The following is a 26,267-nucleotide window of genomic DNA, read 5'->3' on the forward strand; positions in this document are numbered from 1 at the left end:
AATCTGGGTCCTGATAGTTGCTTCGCTCAGTTTAAGTGGCTCTAGAGGCCAAAGGTGGAGACGGTGGGGGTGCGGGGGGTGGGGAGGGCACAGGGTGGTGGAAGTGGCAGTAAGGTCATCAATGAACAATGTGTGCTTTGCTCAAAAACATTGCTGTACCCCAGCCATCTACACAGCTCCATGCCTTGCTTCAATGCTCACTGCCGGTAGTGTGTGCTCCCCAACAGGAGGTAAGTAATAAGCAGCTGGATCCCTCTGCAAACTGTCACCTCCAGGTGCATCCAGATTTGGAAACAGGTCTGATTCAGGTTTTATGGGGCCTGAAACTTACACATTTTTGGATCCTCTTTAAGAAAAATGATACAAAAACACCTTTCACAAATTTTATATACGATTAGGACACACTGCTAGCGCCCATCCCAGGGTCTTGGAAGGGGGACACAGGGAGCTTAAAACTGAAGCTTCTTTAACTTTACAACTAAATCCACTTCTGCTTGAAATACATCACCAGTTCTCTACCTGCCCAGTGCAAAAAGGCATGTACAAGGTGAGGGTAAAGGTGATGGAAAAGGCTTTGTCAAATAGTAGGTGTAATTGACTAAGACAGAAATTCTGGTTCTTATTTGATTGGTCTTTGAAACATCTGTGGTGCATCGGCTTAGGGAACCAAGCTTGGCCCAAAGCCAAGTTCTCTCTCTTAGCCTGCAAGCCACCTTAAGGGCAGGGTTCTCATCGCTGTCTTTGTTCACCCAAATGCCTACCAAAGAGAGCCTGTCAGGGAGTGTCTGCTGAATGAGTAGCTGGGTGACTGATTGAGGGATTGTGTAAATAAATTCACGCTCCCATTTTAGATCGAGGGTCATTGTTGTTTATCTTCTCCAGAGGACTCTTTGAAAAATGTTTTAAGTTATGTAAAGAAAGGCTCCATCTAAATTTATTAGTGAAGCATGGACAAGTGGTTTCCACCAGACAGCTTCCAAAATTATCCTTCTTACTGGATGACCAAAGCCACTCTAGACATAATTAAGAACATTAAACTACATTATAAGCAAATATTCTTTAAGGGGTTTGGCTGTTTCTTCTGGTTTCAGCAGCTGTTGTGCCCACACACCCAGAAAAGGCTAGACAGTGTGTTATTCGATCTGCTTTTTCACTTCCTCCTCAGGCTTACATTACCTTACGTTGACCTTTTAAATTCTGTACTTCCTGGTAAATATATTTAAAACTTTAGGTCCTGAGTGAGGTATGGCATATCAGAATTCATGCAGAAAATCAAAGCCCAGTCTGGACCATTCTTTTGAAGAAAAATACTGCCCTGCACATGGTGAACTCCACTGGTCCTTCCTACACTCTCACAGGGGTCAGTGGGTGCAGTGTAGAACCTGAGACTATGGCTGGGAGGGGTGTCACCCACGTGTGTGGTTTACTGTGAACAGGATCGGGGTCAGGTTTTCATGAGAGACATGTTAAGACATGCTGGAGTTGGCCTGGGCTAGGAAGGGCACGGTTTTGATTTAACTTTTGTTCTCATGACCTTGAGGGTAAATCTGAAGTTGTGTCAAGACAGATGAGAAGGCTCTAAATTCAAAGTCAAGAGGCCTGGGTTCAAGTCTCAATTTCATCTCTTATGAGTTGTCAGATCGTGAGCAAGATACTCAAAAACTCTCCATGCCTTTCTCTCTCTCTTTCTTTTTTGTAATCTGCAGGAAGAGACCAAGAGCGCCTATCTTATCTTGCCCTGGCTATGAGTCTCAAAACATTACCCACAAAAGGTCTTAGAAAGGTATAAAGTGACTTTGGAGTTGAGCATCTATGATTCCATTACATAACCATATAACATAATCTCCTCATTTTTAAGAAGACAGCTTTTTAGTGGAAAATCCAATGTTCTTAATGCTAGGAACTAGCAGATGGATATTCCCTTGAATTAAACTATTAATGTCAATCCCATTAAAGTGATGGGGTTATTATTTTTCTTCTAGAGGATGAAGATGATCTAGAACAGGGCCAGATAGTAAATATTTTAGGTTTTGTGGGTCATACAATTTCTGTTGCAACATTCGCCTCTGCTCTTATAGCACAAAAGGCAGCCACAGACAATATGTAAACAGAGGGGTATTGCTGTGTTCCAACTTTAGTTACAAAATTCCTGTGGGCTAGATTTGGTTCAAAGGCCATAGTTTGCTGACTCTCTGATTTAGGATATCATAAAGGTATCACCGAATTCTGGGCTTCCGCACATCCCCTGGTCATACACACCATACTTCTGGCCTCAGTTTTTAATGCAGCTCCAATCCAACAGCTAAGCAAACATAGAAGGTGCCAAATCCAGAAAGCCACGAGGTTATTTGGGCAGACACTTCACATCCCAACATGGCTATCTAAACCTTGCACTTCTCTCACAATCTTCTTTGTAAAAAAAAGCATTGTTTAAAATATAATCTCCAAGTTTTAAAAATAAACCGCCATTCTCCAGAGTAAAGCTACTGATATTTTGATGGGAACGAAGGAAAAGTGCTTCCCAACTCCTAGAAATGCTTTGCAAAAGTGCAACCCAGTGCCGACTTCTTATTTATGTGATCCAATTTGCCTTTTGCTTTCCCACAATGGAGTCAATCATTACCAAAGTTCATCACTGCTCTAAGTCAAAGATCACCTATCGGTACGAATTATCCTCTGTATGACTCCCTCTCTCACCCCGCCGGCATGTCTGGAAACATAGAGCAGCACTGTCCGAGGCCTACAGAAGGACATTTTTAAACTCTGGGTCTCCGTTTGCCAGTACTTGATTAAATGACTCATTCTCAGCCTGAGAGCTCCCACCCTTTACTGTGTGGAACAGGCTAGGAGGGACCTGAAGGTGAAACAAGCCTTTTATTCCTACTACTACGTCTAAAAATGTGGATCTGGGACACTTAGTTGGGTTTGAGGTGAAGTCTCACAGACCTGGGTTTAGGGATGAGTTCATCCTTGGACAAGTTACTTGACCTCTTTGAGATCCTGAACCTCAGTTTTTCCATATACAAAATGGGTTAATATCTGCTTTATAGGATTGATATATAGTGAGTGGCAAACAGCAGATATTCAATAAATGATAGTTTTCCTCACTCTTTCCATATCTCCCTGAATACCCCAAATTTTGTTTGCTCTATTCTGAAGCAGTTTTGTTTTACTCTCATGCATCTTCCAATGAACTACCTCTGAGTGTAATATAAGTGCACAAATACATAGAAGGCATGTAAGGGGAAAGGTCTCCAAACAAGAAAAGGCTGATGGTAGGAAAACTAATTGAACAGAGAGAAACAGAATCCCCAGGGTAGTTCAGGGTCAGCAAATTCATTTTGTTTATTTTCTTTGGGAAAAAAAGAGCCTTCAGGTATGGTTTGAGAGCAGAGATCCTGTTGGTCTCATCCACCTGTGCCTAGAACGGCTCTTGGCATTTGGTGGGAGTGCAATTAATACTTGTTTTCTCAACTAATAACTGATCATACTTAGATATGATTTGCTTTTGTATTAACCATAAGAAGTTGCTGGAGCTTGGCATTAGAGAAGGAGCAGGGTTTCTAAGGAGAAGGAGCTTTAACACTGAACAAAAATGGTACCATTTACACACTATTTACCTGCAAGTATGCAATTTATGAAATTATTAGATTATGCAAATTCTCCCAAGTGAAAATTGATCTGAAATAAGTCAGGGGAAAGTCCAGTGCCTATTCCAGGACAGTTTCCGGCAGATACTGAACCTTGAGGCCATTCCAACAAGATTCCCTTTAATTTCATTTCCCTTCTGGGAAAAAAAAAAAATACCATTGTTGTTCAGAACTTATGGATATCCACATGGTAGTATGTACAATGGGATAAAGAGAAGTTATGCTTCCCCAGAAGGTCTCTAAGTATCCTCATGGTTTTCCAAGTACTGGGAAATTACGAGAGAAGACGTGCACTAACACACAATGTAGTTCACATACCTGAAAACATCATCATGTGCTGAAAGTTCCAGGGGATCTTGTGTTTCCGGCCCAGATTCAGGAGGAAGGAGAGGGGATATATGTTGCATGCTCTGGCTACAAAAATTGCTAGCTGTGGATAAGCACAGGGAAACATTGAGGAAAATGTTGCTGCAATAAGGGTGAGAGTTCTTGAGCTTTAAATATTATGTCCTTAAGCTTCTCTATATTAGGACCCAGAAAACAGGAATAAACATGTCAGTACATGTATGTCCAACTTGCTTCCAAAATTCATTTTTCAACGTCAGTTCCTTTCGAGAAACAGTAGAGAACTCTGTCTTCTTTGAACCTATACTCGGTTTAAAATTGTTAACTCGATACCATTTCAATCCCTGTAAATTTTCTCATCATGTTTATGCTGCTGATAACTGACTCTACACTCAGGTCTGCTGCAAAATGTGAGGCAGAGACCATTCCGAGGCTGTGGTATTGTCCTCTCAAGCAGCACTTTAGAAAGGATAAATGTGCTTCAGCTCACGATCATCATCTTACTTTCCATCAGTTTATACTCCTTAAACCTAGCAAGTTTCACTTATTTTTTTTCTTTTAGTGGATTTAATTTTGAGAGGAACTGCCTGTCTAAATGTATAATACAACTTCTGCTTTAAGAGGTGTTTCACTAAACTCCAAGCTTTCTAGGTTAAAAACCTATGAAAATATTTGTGGTAGTCATCTCTCCTCTTTTGACATCTTGGACTCCTTCCCTGATAGTCTGTCTATTCTAGTTTGTCCTCAAATGGGATGGAGTTATTTGGGAAGAGGGAGCTTCCTTCTAAGATCCAGGTTTCGGATGGAATTTGAAAATTCACTTGACTGCTCAATGAAAAGAGAACAAGAGGTAGGTGCAGGTGCTTAGTTGGACACTGGCTTCCAGAGAGGAGTCGGCTCTCTTGGCTGTTACGATCGTCTGCCTGTGATCCTAGGGGGCATCTGCCCATTTTCCAGGTGGGAACAAGGACAACAGCTGCTGACTGTCCTTGGGGACATGCGCAGTGGCTCAGTATCCTTTCTGATAGACATCCCTTCCTACTGGGAATGCTTATACCCCAGACCTAGAGCTAGAAAAGCCCTCTGCATTAAAACTGAAGTCTAGATTTCACCTGTCCTTTTACTTACAGGAAAGGGGCTAGCTTATTAAAATAAACTTACATGTGCACAGTGCTTAAGACGTTGAAAGCACATCTATTATGTTAATTTCACTTGATCTTTACTATCTTTTTTTCAAAGTCCTCACTGGAAAAAAAGATTTTACCATCTTGCACTGAAAGTATTTCTGAAGTTCTAAATCCTGGCTGTCTTCTGATACATTCTAATGCAGATTAAATATAAAAAATGGATTGACATACTCTTTATATAAATGATTCATAATTTGAGTTAAACATATTTTGAATATTCAAAAAATGTCATTTTCTTTTAGTTTTTCCCCCTTACTTCCCTCAGTATTTTCCAAACTTTTTATCCTGAACCATAACATTTAATAAAGGCCCCAATTTCTTAGGATAATTTCCACCCCTAATTAGAATTACTAGTCTGCCTTGAATTTGAGCTTTGCAGTAAACCTGAGGAAATACTTTAACAATTTAACAGAATAATCACTAAAGGTAAGTAGTTTGTTCTCTTTTCTCATCACCCATTGTTCTGTATTTCAAAGGATACAAAGGCTCCAAGTATGAAAAGAGCATTAAAGATATGATTCTGGAACGTGAACAGCGCCAGGCCCATGTAACAGAAGATGACGTTCTCAGCCAAGAAGTTCATAAATTCAAACAACTGAAAACAAAACAGAAAACAAAACCCATGAATTATGACTCAGCTTTGAGTCCATTTAATTTCTTGTGACTGTATTTGGTGACTGAATGGTCCTCCTGTAACTGGGAAGGCCATCCTTTGGCCTTCTGCTCAGCCTCTGGTGGGGTGCAGGGGCCCTGCCTATCCTGCCAGGCCAGCTGACTCTACCCTGGCTCTCTACCCAGTGACAGATGCTGCAGCCGTGTCAACATCCCACCCTCCTTTCCAACTGCAAGGCTGCCAGAGATACCCCAGGGTGAGATTAACTGGCATGATCCTCCATGGAACAATTCCTACTAGGACGAAAGAATAGTCCCTGTTACAGACACTGAAACTACATGATTTGCTTAAAGTGTACCATAGTGAACGATGCAAGAATTGTTTAGTAGATACACGTGAGTTCCCAGACCATGAAGAACTAAATAAAAAAAGGAAAAAAAGAGCTTTAGCTAAATTAACTTCCTCAGGCAGGCAGGAAGGGCAAACCTGGAAAACTTAGAAACCTGTGGTGAGGGTGAATGTTGATTATATTTCAATATTAGAATAATCAGTATATTTCAAACTTCAGACAATGCGACTCATTAAATTGACTGATGTAGGTATATCCATTAAATGTCTATAATCTCTAGCTGGTAAAATGGAAATGATTAATCCCAGGGATCAGTTAATTCAGCAAGAACACAATCGAGACATCAAATTCAGTCAGAGGGATAGTGTAATAACATGTTATGCTGAGGGATGCCCCCAAGAGTTATTCTTAGACCATTAACTAAACAATTTAAGTTGAACAAGAAAAACATTCTCCAACTTCCAGATTAGAAGTGAAAGAGAAATGTGTCCAAGGGCTACAGCAAAGGCAGATTTAGAAGAGATTTTAGTTTATGATCCAGACTATTCATTTGGAAGTTCTGAAACTTCTTTCCCAGACCTACATAAATCACCATGTTAGGTAGACGTCTCTGGAGACATTTCTCTTGATTTTTTAAGGACTCATTATTTTTTCATGTAATGTATTTACAGCCCCACAAATAATGCCCAATACCTGTTCACCGACAGCTGACAGAAAGAAAAGCAGAATCTTGTCGGACGCATTATTTAAAACCAGTAATAGAAAGAATGGATTAAAAAAAAAAAAACACAGCTCTTTTGGTACAGGATGGTCTTTCTGCAGGGGTTAGTGATCGTCAATTATCCTGAGTACTCACTTTACATTCTAGGCCAGCCCATCTAAACAAACACCATCACTCAAATAACCACAGACAGCTTGAAAATATAGGGGGAAGTGTAGGAGATGGGGGACACTTTTCTATCTCATTATGTCTTTACTTTTTCAAAAAGTGAGATTTGGCTGCTGTCTTAATCTGCCATAACATGTCAGGCTGCTATAATAAAATACTATAGACTGGGTGCCTTGAACAACAGAAATTTATTTCTCATAGCTCTGGGTCTGGGAAGTCCAAGATCCAGGTGCTGGCTGATTTAGTTCTGGTGAGGGTCCTCTTCCTGGTTTGCAAACAGCAGCCTACTTGCTGTATCCTTACATGGCAGAGAGGAAGAGAGATCTTCTCTCTTGTGTCTCTTTTTCTGAAGGCACTAATTCCATTCATGAGCACTTCACCCTCATGACCTAATTACCTCCCAAAGGCCCCACCTCCAAATGCCATCACACTGGGGATTAGGACTTCAACAAATGAATTTGAAGGGGATTAAGGGGAGACATTCAGTCCAGAGCAGCTATCCAGTTTTTGACATTAATAATCACATATCAAGGTTAAATTCATAGGGCTTCTCCTTCTCCGGTCCCCATCCCAAGCGTATTTTACTCTAGAGGGGACATTTTGCTGACTAGGATCCATTCAGCCTCTTGTTAGTGGTCATACCCCAATTTGCCTCTGGGGTCCACCTCTTTCCCCACGCTCAGCCCAGCATGTTTGGTTCAGAAATGTGTGTGATGAATTCAGCAGTTATTAGCTGGAGTTAGGACTTCTGATTGTGAGACATTAAAAAAAAAAGTAAGTTAAGGAAACAAAGGATATGTCTGTACACGTATGAATCCATCGTGTATTAACATATACATATACACATAACTTGCACTCCACTTTACAGACGTTTGACATTCCTATTAAATTTTGTTTTTTACCATGAACATGTTACTTTCATAGCTTAAAAAACTGAATTAAATTATAACAAAAATTTTAAAGTGGAATAAAATACTTCCCAAATGTTTTCCTTCTTTAGCCTTGCTTAAGCTCCAACTCTTCATCTTTTTACTTTCAGGAAGTTATCAAGCATTCTTATCTAATCTTTTTCTTATTTTCTTTAAAAGTTGTTCTTGAGTGCAGGAAAATACAAACAGCAACCAAAAAAGCACTTATCTTTTTGTGGAACATCTTTTTCAGTGATCTCTTTATTCACAAATCCATAGATTATATAGACAACATGCACAATGTTACATAAATCTGACCATATTTTTATATAATTTACTTTAATTAACTCAGCAATATTTCACAAGCCTCTTTCCATGGCAATAAATCTCAATCTACTGAACAATTTTTAATGGCAGCACAATATCCCTTTGTATCTTCATACCCAATTTTATTTCACTGTATCTATTATTACCCATTATTAGACATTCGGTTGTTTCAGATTTTCCCCTTATAAACAGTGCTGCACTGAGCATCTTTATACAAATCTCTCTCCCCAGCTGAGTGATTACTCCTTAGGTGAAATTCCTAGATCTGGGCTACTTCTGTCAAAGGATATATATTAATTTTTCTTTTTCAACATACTACCAGCCTGCCCTTCAGAAAGATTATACCAATTTACGTCTCTAATAATGGTGTAGAGGCCGCCCTTTCCTCACACTCTTGCCAAAATTAATTTTTATCAATTTAAAAAAAAACCTTTGACAATCTAATAGACTCACTTATTTTAAATTGTAGATGGTTGTTAGCATTTTAAAAAAGATTCCCTTCATAGCAAGGCAGCAGCACTGATTAGCACTCCTTTGTCTACTTCTATCATGTAACAACATTCCTCTGAATGAATAGGCTTCATAATAACTTCCTTCTCAGGGCACTTAATGAAAATATGTGGGCAAATTTAACTTTGTGTTTCACATGCAAAAATTTCCTGAAGACGTGTTTCAGAAAGAGAATGTACCTTAAGGCCAAGCTGACAGAAGCAACCAATTTGACCATTAAACCTTCATTGCCTGAGTCTGGCCCAGAGTAGTCAATTACTGAGGGAATAGATTTACTGGTCAATTTTGGAAAAAAGAAAAAAGAACAAACTCCACCCCCAAACCAATAATAATAATAAATGTCAAACTGGTTAATTCAGTATTTAATATGAATAACCTCGAATCTACTTCCTTCCCACTCAGGGTCAATGAAAAATAACTTGAGTCAACATTTTATTTATCCAGTACAGTAAGCAACATTTGTTTTATTTCCCTTAATTCACAGTTTGGGAGCCTGTGGAGGGGACCCAGGTTAAAAGTAATATTTGCTTAGCAGAGCTTTTCTTTAGGACAAAAAAGCACGTTTAATAGGGCAAGCAAGACTAGGGAAATATTTAAACTGCATAAGAGGACAATCTGTGTTTAAAAACTCAGAAAGTTCATGGTAACAATTTACATGTTAAACAACATAATCTGGTCAGCAAACCGTGTTCTCTAAAGACTTATTTGATACTATGTTTTTCAGTTGGTGTAACTTACTGTACTTACTAGAAAGTAAGAAAAAGTCATATCTGTTTTATAAAATATGTTTATTACTAATTCTGATTGACTTTTTCTCCTATTGTAAAAGAATGAAACAACCATATTACTGTGGTTCATGTACAGAAATATTACAGCAGTTCACTATACCCTGCTTTACTAATACTAATTAAATTCACATGAACTCCTCAATATGGCTTTTATTTGACTTAAAGTTTGTTTCAACATATTGACTTTCATTTACTTGGCCAAGTAATGCACTGAAATTCATTTTAATTGGGATGTTAAAGAACCTACAAAACTATAATAAAAGTGAAAGGAAAGAAAGAACTAACTATATTCTTTTATTTTCCCCATACTTTTGTCCTGGGATTAATTTTTTGTTTGTTTGTTAATAAAATTTACCCTTATTGCTAACTGGGAGCCTTCTTTAGAGAATATCTCAGATTTCACTTTTTTATACATTATTGGGTGTATCTATAACTATTCTGAACAAACTGGAGTACAAGTAAACAATTTTTATTCCTATATTGGGGGATTTGCAAACAAACATTACAATATATTCTATTAAAATTATAAACTTTTGCTCCTGGGATTCTAATATTTGCTTAGTCCCAAGTCCTGAGGAAATCTGTTCAAGGTGAACCCAATAATTCCTGTGGGCTCTACAGGTAGCATAGGACCTGAATTGTGCTGAAGACCTGTGCCCTTTACCACCAGGACATAAGGGATCTGAAAGCTTTGTTGCCAGTCAAGGTCATGGTTCCCAGAGTGAAGCCTCTCCTTACAAAGCCGAAGATCTATAGTTACAAATAAGTACAAGTGCAATCCTTTGAGATCCTCGTCTAGATTTAGGACACTGTAATAAAATCAGTATTACTACTTCTAAAATAGTAATAATACTAATGGGACTCATTTTTTTAGGACTTAACTTGTGCTAGGGAATGAGTTAAAGGCTTTTGCTTACTTTAAACATTTTTAGCAATTCATGTCGTTATGAAAAGAAAACTCATAAACTGATAATATTATTTCTATTTTACAGTTGGGGAAATTGCACTCAACCATAGTAATGCATTTGCCCACGTAAAGCTCAATAAAGGGAAGAACTGAGTTGTCCTGAGTTTTGTCCAAGGCACATGCCACTTCTGCCAGACTAGGCTGCCTCTCCATTAGACAAGATTCAGGTTCAGGGACAGCGAGAAGTTTGTAATAATAGTATTGGTGAATATTTGTAACACATTACAGTCTGCAAAGTATAGTTTCATACATATATACATCCTGTTTGATCATCAGAGCAACTCTTCCCTAGATATCTTCTAGGGAAGATATCTGTGACTCCGACCACATTGTTTTTCAAGTAAAGAAACCCGAAAGGTAAATTTCCTCGTACCCAACTAGTGGATGCAGGGGGTGACTTGAGGTAGGGGATACTTATCCCCCCGCAATGTCTATTACCATCTGCTCACCCAAGCCAATTCTTCCAACACTTTCCCTCCTCTCAAAGTACAAAAAGTAAAAACAAAGGTCTTGCCATGCATTTGTAACTTCAAGACAAATCTCCTTCCCATTCACCCCTTTCCCCTTAGAGAAATTCTGGACTTTTCACTGTGCCTTATATAATGATTGTATATGGCTTTATATATATATTACGATACATATATATATCTTGATATCTCTATGTATCTAGGTATCTATGTATCTATCTATGGCCTAAAATAAGATAAACTTCATGCAATGTCTCTGCCCCATTTGCAGGAGGTGGACTCCAAATCCAAGATCAGATTCTTCAAGGTTAGGACTATACAGGCCCTGAAGTAAAGGAGGTTCAGAGAGCTCCTCTACTGAGCTAACCAAGCTGGTGCAAATGATTTTCAATACTTGATTTGGGTATTTTGAGCATGTCGGCTATCTCCCGCGTGGTATAACATCGATTGCTCTCAAGTAATGTCTCGATTTTGTCGCGATCAACTTCAACTGGTCTACACAACCATGGAGCATCATCGAGTGAGAAATCTCCAGTGCGAAACTTTGCAAACCACTTTGGACACGTTCAATCAGTCACAGCACCTTCTCCATACACTGCACAAATCTTTTATTGCATCTCAGTTGCGTTTTTACCTTTCTTGAAATAAGAAAGCATAATATGCTGAAAGTGTTGCTATTTTTCTTCCACCTTCAATATTAAAATGGCTACACAAAAATTCACCAATTTTGATGTCTTTTTAAAATGCACGCTGATATGACAGCTGTCACATACAATCTAACAACATTGTTTCGAATGAAGTTAAAGACAGCTAAGTGCTACTAGAGCCATCTTACAGAAAAAAAAAACAAATGAAACTTTTGGCCCACTCAATATTTCTTTGTTTGAGAATTCTTGGGTTCCTTATGCACTCCTGGCTGCTACCCAGCTCTCTCCCGTCCCCTGCATTTTTCATTGTTTTCTTTTAAACTTAATTAGACTTTTTAAAAACATGAGAATTTCAAAAGCACAGCCTATAAAAACACAACAGAACACATTTTATGAAGATGAATAGGCATCATTAAGTAAGTAAAGCTAATATAGGAAATAAATGTAGTTACAGCTACAAGGAACTGAGCTTCATTAAACTGAATAAATACTATAGCCAGATTTTCTTGAAATCTTTAAACTTATAACTTAAGGGGAAGGTTATTTTCTATGAATTTGCTAAATTACTTTAGCCAGTAAACACTGATAATAGTGTTCTTATTTCTGGAGGTTTTCCAGTTTTGATTCTTCCTTTTTGGGGGGCTATTAAGGTAAAAGTGTAGAGTTTTGTAAGGTTGCATTTAAGTTAATACACTATTACGTTAAGAATAACTTCTCAAGTCTGCAACTTCAAAGTTCTTATTACCATGATATTGATCAGGAATATTGGTTCACCAAATAAGACTGGCCTTAGATCTATTTTGATGAATTTCAACACATACACACACACACACACACATGCACATACACAGGCACACCACAATATAGGAACACGAATTTCAAAGGTAGAGTCACCTTGTGATGTATGCAGTCCAGACATCTAGCCAATGCTTGATTGCTCCAACACTCTTGTTAACGGTCTCTCCAGCTTATAACTGAACACAGCCAAAGGCAGAAACCTCACCACTTACCAAGGAAGCAAATGCCATTTTTCATCCTACAGTCTTGTTAGTCTTGAAAGTAAACATTTTGCTAGGAGTTTGTGGTTGGCATGTGGAGCCTCTAGTCTAGAATACCTGCAAACGCTTGGGGGGCTAGAGTAACCAGAATTATGTTCAAATAAGCGTTCTCCAGAAGGATCTTCTCAGCAAATCTAATAGTACTGGCCTTTAGGAAAAAAAAAAAAAAAAAAAAAGAGAGATGGCATAACATAATTTCTCCGTGGTTTGGCCGACAAATAAATTAGCTAGTTGAAACAATATGTTTTCTTTGAAGAAATTAAAACCATGCTTTAAAAAAAATCTCTTAATGAAAAAACCAAGAGAAACATCGATATTGTTAGGCATTGGTATAAAAAAATTCACACTTCGCACATTATCAAAAATTTTAAAGGTCAATATCCCATTTCTTCTACTTTTTCATTTAGCTATTCTTAATCTGTTTTCTTATTCATCTTGTGTGTCTTTTTATCTTTATAATTAGCCTATGCTGAATTCTTTCTTGAGGGGGAGTGTGAAGAATGTACACAAAAAGGAAGATTTCTAATGATGTCATTTCTTTAGGTCTCTGAGTTGAATACCAATACCCCAGCCCTTGCCACTGATCTGAGTGACAACCACCCACAACATGGCTGAGGATATACTGCTCCATCCACCATGAGAATATTGTGCTCTTTCTACATGAAGATTTGGCACTGGCAACATACAGTATATTGAGCCCCAAACACTGTGAGCTGTGTTCGACTTCTTCCTGCCATCCCATTTCCTTGATGAAAGTGTTACAAATGCCTAGGATTAAGGACATTACTCAGTGTTGTTTTATGATCAGCTATTTCACAATGTAATGCATAGAATATCAGGACAAATGCAAAACACTAGAACCAAACCAGTATTCACTGAGAAAGGCTTTGCCTCAGTATTTCAGACTGAGAAGTTGAAGCATGTGTTTGGAATAACACTTAGTTGTAAAGCTAGCTTGAAAATTTCCAGAGATCCTTTGCTTCATGTTATGTTACACCTAATAAACACTGGCATTTATGTTAGTGCATCTATCATGTTTGAATTCCTTTGATAAACTTTCTGAATTAGATAATTTTGAATAATTTACTGTAATGGCACGACAGTAACCAGAACTTCTCAGAAAAAACTATTTTACCACCCTTACCCCATCTCCTATTTTTGAGGGAAAGTAATTTGAAGACTAATTCAACTGATTTGCTATCTAACCTGACCAAACTTTGTTCAACTTTTCCTTTTGCTTTGAGGTCATCTCTTGTACAATACATGGAGGTAGGTTTTTCACAATTTAGAATGTAAAGAGGTATATATTTTTTATGTATTTCAATCTGATTTTAAGTCTGATACAAGTATATAACACAACTTTATATTATATGTAAATAGTAATATTCAAACTCTTAATTTTTTGTTTTCCAGATGGTTAAAGAGTTCATTGATTTGACTGACAAAGAAAATATCACAACGAAGGGTTAAAAAGCATTTTAATTAGGAAGAAGATTTTGAATTGAATTTCTGAACTATGGTGGATTGGATTACGGAAAGGCATTCAATAGAAGGTTTGAAGCTTAGAGTAGAACATTGTGCTAAACATGATAAGAAATTGGAACATGTGAAAGAGTCTTTATAAATCAGAGAAATCAATGAAAATGAGACAAAAATATATGACAATTGAATAATGCCACGTAATTAGAAAACAGCTGCCAAATGATTTTTATGAAGGCACGAATATCACTAAATCAATAGCTGATGAAAATTAAGTTTGCTTGACTTGTTTCTTTGTAATGGAGAGTTAAAGTGTAGTGAATGTAGATCGTCAGTGCTTGTACTGAACTCCAGAAAACTCTTATTTTACACCGATTAACTTTGTAGAGCTTCTTTTTCAGCAAGATTTATAAAGCCCCCTCCCTGAAGCCTCTTTGTACGGAAGCTACTGCACACCCTTGACAATATAAGTAAAATGTCAAAAATTATGAATGATTACAGTAAATGAATGTATTTCTCTTTGTTTCCAAGGAAGGCAATTATACTTTCACATAAAAACCAGGTATGCATAAATCGATTCTGTATGAGAGTTTTAGCTTTGACTTACTTTGGTGGTTTGGAGCTAATTTTATTTTTGTTCCAAACTCTTTGGGTATTTCAGAGTTACCACAGAAAGTTCTCTTGGGCTACATGTGTATTTTCAATGATGTTCAGAATGAGTTTGTATGCAAAACAAATCATATTCAAATACCGAGGGAAAGACTCAGCTGTAGATATGCACTAGAAGATCTTAATCAGTCTCTACTCTCTAGTTTAACCCTCCATTCCTTCTTACCACATAAATTTTTAGGCTTAATGAGAGTCAGTTCCACTTGTTCCAAAGTCTGTTTATCTTTGCTTTAAATTGGTATTTGTAATTGCTAATTTAACTACGTAGATTAAGTGTGACTATGAAAGAAAGAGTTGATGTTTTTCAAAACTAAGTTAAATATGTAGAAAAAACTTGGTAAAATTTAGTTGCATAGAAAATGATACTAAATTAGTGGTAAGCAGGACAACTATAAAACGTTTAAATACAGAAAAATTCTTAACGTATATGCTTTGCTGATGTCTTTAATTCTTGGCTCTGAACTAAAGACACAGAAATAGAAACTGGAAGTTCTGGTAGATATATTTTGGGTGTGCTTTGTGCAAGAAAGGCATCCTAGAACCCTAAGATTCAAAGAAAAAGCATTGAATCTTTATCAAAAGATTGGCAAATTAATATGCATTTATGTAAGTGACGATTAAATGTTGGAGGTATTTGTGTCATTTTAAAATGACTCCTTGCTTTAACTGACTTTTCCATTAATTGACTGATGCTAATTTTGTTTTAGATAAAAGTGGTGCCTGTTTTTCTCTCTTTTAACACTTTTTTGTATTTAATATTTCCATTTGATTATTTTTTCCAACACCTTGTACCTGTTCCAAATTACTAATATTCTTCTTTATCTCTTTAAGGATACTAATTATGCGTATTTTAAATTGTTGGCTTGCCGTTTCCAATAGTTTTGCTTCTTGTGGTCTATGTCCAGATTTGGGTCTCTGTTTTAAGTGGTTGTGCTTTTTTGGGCATTTTGTTATTTTAGCCTGTGAGCCCATACCTTCCTGGGGTCAATCCTGTCTGCCAATGTTACGAGGAAATGTTACGAGGGACACACACTAGAGTTCCTTCAGTGATTTTTAGGAGATGCGCAGGGATGAGCTCCAGGGTGGAGGAAGCCCTCAGCACCATCAAACTTTGGATCACCCCCCAAAACTGAATTGGTTTCACTCCTCTGGTAATTCGTCTGTCAGGGATTCACCCTTAAACCCTTAGAACATAGCAACACTGGGAAGAGGCAGAGTCTCTCTAGGTCATTTTCCATCATCCTGAGGGTTTGGAGGCACAGGAGATGGAGGACAGAGGATGCTCAAAGGCAGGGCAACTGGTCATCCTGCACTTTTATCAACTTCTTCACTGCCCAGATGCTACTTCCAGGGCTACCACGATGGATGCTCTAGGCTATTGCAATGAGGTGGGCGAAGATAACCCCAAAACAATAAGGGCAAGAGGCAGGTGCAGAAGTTAAAATCTCTAACTGATTCTCTCTTCCGACTCCTGCTTTCGCTGCTGTGCAGGTGTGGCCATCCTTCATACCACTTTGACCACCTCTGGCCTCTCCAGGTGTTCTTATAGTTTTTATTACTTGCTTGGTTCCATGTTTTCTCTCAATCATGTAGTTTCTCCAGGTTTCATTTGGGAAGAAGGAGCCAGCAGCTGAAGCTAGTTTGCTATCTTGTCATCACTGAGTTTTGTATTATTTTTAAAGTTAAAGTTGCTGATTGAGAATGATAAATGGTATTGAAGTGTTCTCCTCCATAGGGGTTTCTGAGTTTAATTTGAATCAAACTACTGAAAAGCCTGCTTAAGGCAAAACTGGGGATATGAGGTTGTCTATGGCCTATGCCCTCGGCCTCTCTGCGTGTGGCACTTCCTCCCTTTCCATGGGTGAGGAAATCATATATTTCAGACTTTTGAGGACCGACCTATTTTCAGACACTTCGTTCTTTTGTCCCCATCTAAGTACTATTGTGCTTTTCTATCCTCTATTCTATTTTTGGTTTGGAAAACAAAGTTACTGTACCCCAAGAGATTTCATTCCTTGTACCCCTTATACTTCAGACACCAAATATCCTAGAATTTTGACTTCTGGAAAATCAAACCGAACATTCAGAAAAATAGATAAGTCACAAACAAGCAATTTCTTAAAGAAGATATACAGAGCTTCCCTGGTGGTGCAGTGGTTGAGAGTCTGCCTGCCGGTGCAGGGGGCGCAGGTTCGAGCCGTGGTCCGGGAGGATCCCACATGCCGCGGAGCAGCTAGGCCCGTGTGCCACAACTGCTGAGCCTGCTCTCTAGAGCCCGTGAGCCACAGCTCCTGAGCCCATGCGCCTAAAGCCTGTGCTCCGCAACGGGAGAGGCCACCTCAATGAGAGGCCCGTGCACCGCCATGAATAGTAGCCCCTGCTCGCCGCAACTAGAGAAAGCCTGAGCACAGCAATGAAGACCCAAATAAACGTAGCCAAAAATAAATAAAATAAATAAATTTTAAGAAGATATACAGATGACCCCAAAACTAATCTGTAAGTTTCAGAAGGGCGCCTAGCACACTTGTTGTGTTTGTCACTGAACAGCAACTCCCAGCAGAGAGCTTAGCATATCATAATGCTCAATAAATATCTATTGAATAAACAAAGTGAATAAAAAGGGAACTCTAAGGAATTGCCTGTGTTACCGTAAGTTTGCACAATCTTCCTTCATGGAAGTTTAGGAAAAATATAATAAAATTTATAAGATGTAAAACCTTTATCTGAACAATTCTACTTCTTGGAATTTTTCCTAAGCAAATAATGTGACAAGTATACATAGATTACATCAAGATGTTCATTCCTTAAAATAAAAAGATATGGAAGACAACCAAAACATACATCAAAAGAAGAATACTTAAACAATTTAAAAGGGATTACACTTCTGAAGGTTCACTGCCATGTATGATGTTTCCTATGGCTTTTTACCAGATACATTTTATCAGATAAAGGAAATTCTTCCCTTCTATACTTTGCCAGGAATTTTTAAAATAAATATTTGTTGAATCTTTCATATCCAATGCTTTTCTTAAATCTATTGAGATATTTTCTTTTCATTTGTTTATGTGGCAAATTATACTTACAATATTTTAATATTAGAGCATACTTACATTCCTGGGACAAACCCAGCTCAGTCCTAACATACTTTTGTTTTACACTGATGAATATGGATTGCTGATCTTGCTTTCACAATCTTTGTATCTATGTCCATAAGTGAGATTGGCACACACGTTTCATTTTTATTACTGCCACTGACTGGTTGTTATTTCAGGAGTATTATAATAGTGTCATTAAATGACTTGGGAAGCATTCCTCCTTTATCTTTTTTCTTAAAAGGTAAGTATAAAATTGAATGATCTGTTTCTTGAAAGTTAGATAGAACTCACCTATGAAACAATCTGGGCCTTGGTTTTTTTTTGGTGAATGGATTGTTAGCAACTGATTCAATTTCTTTAATGATTACAGGTCTACTTAATTCTTTTTCCCCTTCAGACAGTTTTTTATTTTTTCGAGTATCACAATGTTTACTGACAGATACAAGTATATAAAATCAGGGCATGAACATGACTTGATAAATTAAGTAGACTTGATTTCAATACTATAATAAGAGGGACCAATTCAAATTCTCACCATTTGTTTCACACCCACAAAGACCACTTCAAGGGCATTTATGATCTCTCAAAACTGACCAGTTTTGTGCAAGTAAACCATGTTTCTTTTAAAAAGACTTGTGCATTTGCCCAGGCTCAAGGATATTAAAATCTAGCACATAAAGCCCATTACTAGAGGTAGAAATACAGGCAATATACTATTATGGCAGCAACCATCAATTACAGTTAAGAATTTTTCTGTAACAACCAGATGGATAATCAAATATTGCAACAACTCAAGTATTACTGAGCAGAGTGCATTTCAACAGTATTCAGTGTTGCTATTCAGTTTTCTAACTTAAAACAGCCTACGATAACTGGCAGCAAAGAAGGTCCTTGCAATAGACTGCCTCTGCTTGAGAACTTGATGTAATTATTGCATGCTGCTAATATACTATCTAAACATTAAAGATACTCCTAAAATATTTGATGGTAGACTATGATTAAGACATTACACTACAAAAAGACCTTACGCAGAAAGAAATCCTAACTGACGTGCTTCTGCTTTAAATATTGTGGAAATGCTACAGCAGAATAAGTTTTCGCAGTGGTTAGGTCAAATGGAGTTACATCATAGCAACAGTATGTTTTGCATGATTTAAGGCTTTGGCTGTTTTTTTAGTCAGCTTCCTCCTCTGATTCTTCTTCAGCAGTTTCTAGCCAGGTTAGCCACTGATTCACCTGGAACAAAGCCTTGCGTTTCCCTGGAAACTCATGGGTTATATCTTCTCTCCAAGCCAAGAAAGCTTCTTCTTCAATAATCTCCATGTCATAGAAGTGAACAAAAAAGTGAAGTAACATGGCTTTCGGGAAGTTGCTATTGTAGCAGTGTACCTGAAGAGCATAGAGGGCACTGACTTGTAGATCAACATGATCATGAAGGAATTTCTGCATTACTGGCTTGGAGGAAAGAAGCAGTTGTTTTTCCTGCTCTAACTATTCTTTGGAAGGAGCAGAGGAAGAATCTGTTTCATCACTGGGTGGGTTTACTTCACTAGAAACATACTGTAAGAAGCTAGTCATTAAGACGTTCACAAATCCTTTATCTACATGAAGTTTGGGAGAGATGTTATCTTTAATCCACTTATATATGGTTTGAGGAGATGGATCCAACTTTATTTAACTTTAACAGTTCCTTCTCCAATTGGAGGAGTGGGAGTAAGAAACTGTCCCTTTCCTTGCAAGATCTCCAATATGCGGTCCTTACTCTGATCAATTTCTGGGAGCATTTTTTGCATATTGACTTGCTTTGTTGGAAAAGCTCTGTTGACCATTCTCGATCTTGTAATTTAGTTAAATGCTGAAGACAAAGTAAGAAGAGAGGAAAACGGGTGCCACTTTCCAGTGGTTGAGCTAGTTCTGAAATGCTCACCAGCTCCAAAATGATAGCATGAGCAGCAAACTGTGCTAAATATGATTTCACCAAGGGGATGTGAACCTCCAGTTTGGGGCACTGGTCCAGTACCTTCAGGAAAGCCTGCGTGAAGTTGTCACTTGTGGTTATCCCTTTCTGTTTGAGGAAACTGATCAAAGAACTTGCTTTTTCTTGATCTTCATCATTTCTCTCTAGTGACAGGATGATTACTTTGCTTAACATCTCGGGGAGAAAATGTTCAGGAGCCCTCATCTCTCTTACACCATTGACAGCTTCGTTTACATTTCCACTATTCAAATATTCGGTTACAACAGTTTCGGTTAATTTATGCAGTTCTTCCTTTGATGGTGGTGGCTTTTTACTGGTCTTGGCAGGCTTTTCCTGAATAAGTGGTGGATTAGTTTTGAGACCAAGCTGAGGTGTCTGTCCCAGAGGTGGTGTCTGAGTGCCTGGTGGTTGTGTACTATAGGAGGAATCACAGTTATCTGGCACTGGATTTTTTTTCATTAGGAAAGACTGAGCAGGCCTCAGGCTAATCTCATCTGCATTAAGCTGTCCTTAGAACACCGAGGTGGCATATCCTTCGACCGTCCTTGCAGCTGGGATAAGAGTCCCTGACTCTCATTATGGTAGAGCTGGCTTAGCCCCTGGTTTTCATAAACTTGCCTCCCATCTCCCCAAACTGCGATTGTGTGGGAGGCATGATGTGTCCCCCGTTGTCATTGAAGAGTTGATTTGAACGATGACACCCCAGGGCGGGTGAAAATCTATCCTGGATAACTCCTAGACCAGTACCAACTCCACTACCTGGCATTTGTCCAAACATGTCAGCAAGTCCTCCAAGTGCATCCCTATCCATTTTCATCCTGGGTGGCATGAACCGTCCCTCCAACAAGAAGTCACTTCTCATCCCTTGAGCCATAGGAGCAGGAATAAACACTCCTAGATCTTTTAATGCATCTTGATGGATTTGACTGATCATCTTTAGTCCATTGTCAAGAAAAGCCTGTGAGGAACTCAGTGGTGTTCTGTCAACTCTACAGTCTCCTGCAGCGGCAGTTCCTTACTTAACATCAAGGAGCACATTTGGGCAAAGTACTGATCCATTAAGGACTTGGCTCGTTCATAGTCTAACCTAGGTCTCACTATTCTCATTATCTGACAGAGGCACTCTAAATCTTCTCCCATATCTTTGAGTTGGACTCTCTTCTTTTTTTCCAAAAGTATTTTGATGCACTTATGAAGGATAGATTCATGAATAAGATCAAGCCTTCCAAGTTCTCCAGTGAATTTGATGTTCCCCAACATCTTGATCTTAGCAATGGCTCTCTGTTCCTCCTCCGCGGGGAGGAGGGATTTTCATGCTTATCACAGACATCAACATTTCTGGTTTGGTTTTCAAATTCCTCTTGTAATTTGGAAATTAGGAGGCGTCTGAATGTTGTGCTTTGCTTCTGTCCTGGTTGACCCTCTACTGCTGGACCATCAAAGTTTGGTGCATCTTCTGCCAATCGCAGACACAGCTGAGCATACAGTGAGCTATACTTTGGCTCTTCTAGGGCTTTGTCCACCGTCAGCAGTATGACCCCTTTAAGGATGAGTTTAGACTCTACACCCACATTGAGGAACTCAAGGCATAGCTTGTCAAACTTCTCAGGAGTAAGCTTATTCAGTATGCCTCTTACTCTCCTGAAGATTGCATCCTGTCGTTCTTTTTCATTTGCAGAGTTGTTTGCTGTGGAGTTGTCATCTCGTCTAGTGCTTGATGCAGGAATCCGTTTCTGAGCGTTTTGCCCTAGGGTTTTCCCCAGGAACTGTTGCCAGCAGTCTTGGGGTAGTGCTGAGGTGCACCTTTACTTCTCCTCCGCCCGAAGAAGCACTGAAGCGAGAAGCAGCCGCTTCTACCATCGCACTCTCCACTTTGGCAGCTTGACAACGAAGACTCTTCAAAAGAATAATATTAATGGATGGGGTGGGGAGAGAAGGGGATGGGAGAAATGAAAACCCTTCACCGAGAACTCAGCAGCTGCCACTGCAGCTGTCTCCTCAGGATCCGGTCGTCCGGGACGGGGAAGGGAGGGGGAGGGGAACGGAAAACAAAAAACGGGGAGCCCCTTCAAACAGTTTTGGTAAGTTATATGGTTCTAGGAAATTGTCCTTTTCACCTAAGTTTTTAGATTTATTTGCATCGATTGTGCATGACATCTTCTTATCTTTTTAACCTCCACAGCACCTATGGTAATGTCCTCCTTTTCTTTTTTAACATTGTTAATTTTGGTTTTTTTTGGCCTTATCCAGATTGTCCATTTTATTGGTTATTTTCAAAGAAACAATTTTTGGCTTTGTTGATCCTCTCTATTGTAGTTTTGCTTTCCATTTCTTTTTTCTTTCCTTTTTACTGCTTTTACCTTTATTTTTTACTTAATTTTGTTCTTTGGACTTGTTCTGCTTGTTCCTTTTCTTAATTCTTAAACTGATATTTTTACTCATTAAATTTAAATTCTTTGTAGTTTTTTTTTTTTTGTGGTACGTGGGCCTCTCACTGTTGTGGCCTCTCCCATTGCGGAGCACAGGCTCCGGACGCGCAGGCTCAGCGGCCATGGCTCACGGGCCAAGCCCCTTTGTAGTTTCTAACATAAACATTAAAGGATATAAATGCTTAATTTCATTTCAATACTACATTTAATTAGTTGCAAATTTTGATGTGCAGCGTTAATTGTATTTCTTTGGTAAAATAAAATACAATTAAACAAACAATACATAAATATGCTTAGAAATAATTAGAATATTTCAGATGCTAGAGTCCCCTTTGACTATTCCTCCTGGTCCCTCCCACATCCATCCCATGTAGTCTATTTTTTTTCTAGAAAGGTATTCTCATTAAAATATATTTTGTGTACATGTTTTTCAAAAACAGTATTATTTTGAAAATATGCTGAAGGAAAATATAGTATCATTTTTTTAATTTGCTGGTTGTAGGTTTACATATGACTAATTTAATAGATACTACAAAATAGCCCTCTAAATTAGTATATTTTTTACCTTTTCATGAGCAGTTTATTGGAATATCTGGTCCCCTAAAACCTTAAAACACCTAGCCTGGTCAACTTTTAAAATTTTTTCCAATCTTATGAATATTATATTATTATCGTTTTATTTGTAGCCCTGATTAATAGAGAGTTTGGGCAACTTCTCATGTTTATTGACCAATTGGAATTACTGTTCAATGAATAGCCTATCTTTTTCTTTAACCATTTTCTTTAGATTTTTGTTTAAAATTATTCTTGTTATATATTGAGTAGACAATGTGGAATACTTATAGCTATGAAATATAAAAATAGATAATATAACATATGTTTACACATTCCCCATACTGTTAAAGAAAAAGAGCATGGTCTTTATACTTCAGAATTGCTCTCTGCTCCTCTGATCCCATCCCTTCCTTTCTGTCTGTGTGGTAATCACTATCCTAAATTTTGTGTACCTTATGGCCTTGTTCTTTATACTTTTTCTGCAAAATTTAATATCTCTAAACAATATATTATTTTGTTGTTATGTTTTTCAAATTTATATAAATGAAATCACATTGAATATATTGCTCAATATTTTGTTTTTGAGATTCATTGTGTTGTTTTGCTAGAGTTCTGATTCATTCATTTTCCCAGCTGTATGATATAAGAAATGGAAATGCAGTTATCCGTTCTACTGCTGATGAACATTTGGGTTGTTTCCAGTTCTTTGCTTTTATAAACGGTGGAGCTTTGACTATTCTTGTACCTGTCTCCTGATGCAGGTATGAAGCACTTAACCAGAGAGTATCTACTTGGAGTGGAACTACTAGGTAAGAAGGGACATCGATCTTTTGCTTTATGGGTACAGTCAAATTGCTTCTCAAATTTACCCTCCCACCAGCAATGTGTAAATGTTCCAGTTGCTCCACACTCTTGCCCAAACTAGGCATTCACTGATTCATTCATTCATTTATACATTCACTCAACAAAAAGTTATTGAGGACTTACTATGTACCAGCCACTATTCTAGGTGCTGGAAATGCAGTAGTGAACACAACTGACAAAAACACTTGCCTTTTGGAACTTCAATTCTGTAGAGGAGACATTAAACAAGATAAACAACTAAAATATATAGCATATTAGTGATATGAACTAAGGTTAAAAAAATAAAGCAGGAAGGGAGATATAAAATAGCAAGGTTTTTTTTCCCCTCCAAGTAGTTCACTCTGCTGTCAGGGAGATGAGAGCCACAGCTGTTAGACAGAAGTCCTGATACTCTTGCCTGCAAGAATGAAGGCGAGAGTTAACGACCCCCCCTCCCCCCAGGAGAGGGCAAAACCTGATGGAGAAATATTCAGAGTGAAAGTGCAGAGGTCAGAAATGATCTGATGTGCCACGTGGCCAAGACAGGAAGCTAAGTAGGAAAAAGTGGGGTTATTCAGTGTGTTGGCTGAACCACCCCCTTTTTCTCACTGACTTTGTCCCAGAAATTTCAATAGCTCCAGATTATTTTTGGTTTTTGGTTTCCCCTCACTGGAGGCTGAAAAATAATTATCAAGGTGGATGTTGAAATTTTAGATAGTGTCCAATGAAACTATTACTGACTTAAAGTAAAGACAAAGTAAAGATCTAAAAAAAAAGTGAAGATGCAAGCCAGGTAGACATTTGGGAGAGAGACAGCCCGATTAGAGCTAGCAGCAACACAAAGGCTCTGAAGAATATCAAGGAACCCAGTGTGGTTGGAACAGAGAAGTAGAATGCAAGAGATCAGAATGAGAGCCATGAACACAGTGCTCTAGGAACTTGAAGGACTTAGTGAAGGATTTTGGCTTTTACTGGGGAAGATGAGAGGCACTGGAGGGTTTTGAGCAACAGAGTGACATGGTTCTGATTATGCTTTAACACCATCATTCTTGCCACTGTGTTGCAAATAGAAGCCAGTGATGAAGTAGAAGGGCCAGTCTGATGGTTACTGTAATAGTCCAGGTGGGAGATGTCAGTGAACCTGGACTACAGTGGCATTGATGGGGCTGGTGAGAGGAGAGAATATTCTGAGTATATTTTTAAAATAGAAGTGAGATGATTTGCTGAAGGCCAAAGATGAAGTCAAAGATGACACAAAGATTTTGGCCTAAACAAATAAAATAATCCTAATGAGGTTAATGTCCCTACGAGGTAGGAAGAATTAATAGCCTCATTTAATAAATGAGGAAACCAAAGCCCAAAGAAGTACAGTAACTTGCCCAAGACCAAATAACTACGTATGTGGATCTGGGATTTGAACCCAGCTTGGCTGACTCCAGAATCTGTACTCTTAACCACTCAATTATATATGTTAATTTTTTTCACCCTGGTAGAATGGTTTGAATTCCCTATGTGACCACTGATTTGAACATTTTGTGATATATTGATGACTATTAGGATTTCTTCTCATATGAAATATCTAATATCTTTGTCTAGTTTTCAAATCAATGGGTAGTTTATCTTTTTCTTATTGATCTGTAGGAATTCTTTATATATTCTGGAATATATGATCCTTTGGTAGTTATATGTCAAATTGCAAATATTTCCTCTTGTTTATCACTAGCCTTTCTCCTGTTTTTATGATGTCTTTTGATGAACAAATGTTCTTTATTTTAGTGAAGTCAAATAGATCGAACTTTTCCTTTATTTATTTTTTGTACTTTAGAAGTCTTCTGAAATAAAAGGAAAAATTAATCTATGCTGTTAGAGTCAAGATAGTGGTTACTCTTTTGGGGAAGAGCAGGGAGGTGACTGTAAGGGGCATTAGAGAGGCTTTTGAGGTACTGATAATGCTTCTTGACCTGGGTGCTCTTTACACAGTTGAGCTCAGTTCACAAAAATTCAGCAAGCTGTGCACTTATATGTATTTATCCTATGTATACTATAATACTTCAATTAAAAAATTTTTAAGTTAAATCTGACAGTCCCTTCCTTTTAACTCATGAGTTTAGTCCATTTACAGTTTTGGTCACTATTAATGTATTTGATTTTATTTCTACTGTCTCCTTTCAAATTACTCTGACTTTTCTATGCTTTGGGGGTTTTGTTGCTGTTGTTCCCATTTCCTGCCTGCTTTTGTATTGATTGACTTTTTTCCTTCTTTATTTCCCACTGGGTTGGAAGTTATGCATTCTATTATAACATATATATCTTATGTAAAGTGAATTTCTGTTAGTACACCCTTTCAATAACTTAAATTTAAAATGCTTTGATCTGTTTGTGCCTCATTTTACTAATTTACTTTGGGGCTTCCCTGGTGGTGCAGTGGTTGAGAGTCCACCTGCCGATAGGGGACACAGGTTCGTGCCCTGGTCCGGGAAGATCCCACATGCCGTGGAGCGGCTGGGCCCATGA

General features: G+C 38.1%; 1 protein-coding gene and 1 pseudogene across 1 annotated transcript in view; both read right to left on the bottom strand.

Moving 5' to 3' along the window:
- Window positions 1-26,267, bottom strand: part of SLC9A9 (solute carrier family 9 member A9) — a 569,241-nt gene that overhangs the window by 207,531 nt on the left and 335,443 nt on the right. The window contains exons 10-11 of the mRNA XM_032631496.1: window positions 5,664-5,777; window positions 3,969-4,080 (exon numbers count right to left, since the gene is read on the bottom strand). Coding sequence (XP_032487387.1) covers window positions 3,969-4,080; window positions 5,664-5,777 — 226 coding nt within the window. The remainder of the gene's footprint in view (window positions 1-3,968; window positions 4,081-5,663; window positions 5,778-26,267) is intronic.
- The window catches only part of LOC116753105, a 39,091-nt pseudogene continuing 31,945 nt past the window's right edge, over window positions 19,122-26,267 (bottom strand).

This window comes from Phocoena sinus, chromosome 4 (assembly GCF_008692025.1).
Source record: "Phocoena sinus isolate mPhoSin1 chromosome 4, mPhoSin1.pri, whole genome shotgun sequence".
NCBI classification, from domain to species: Eukaryota; Metazoa; Chordata; class Mammalia; order Artiodactyla; family Phocoenidae; genus Phocoena; species Phocoena sinus.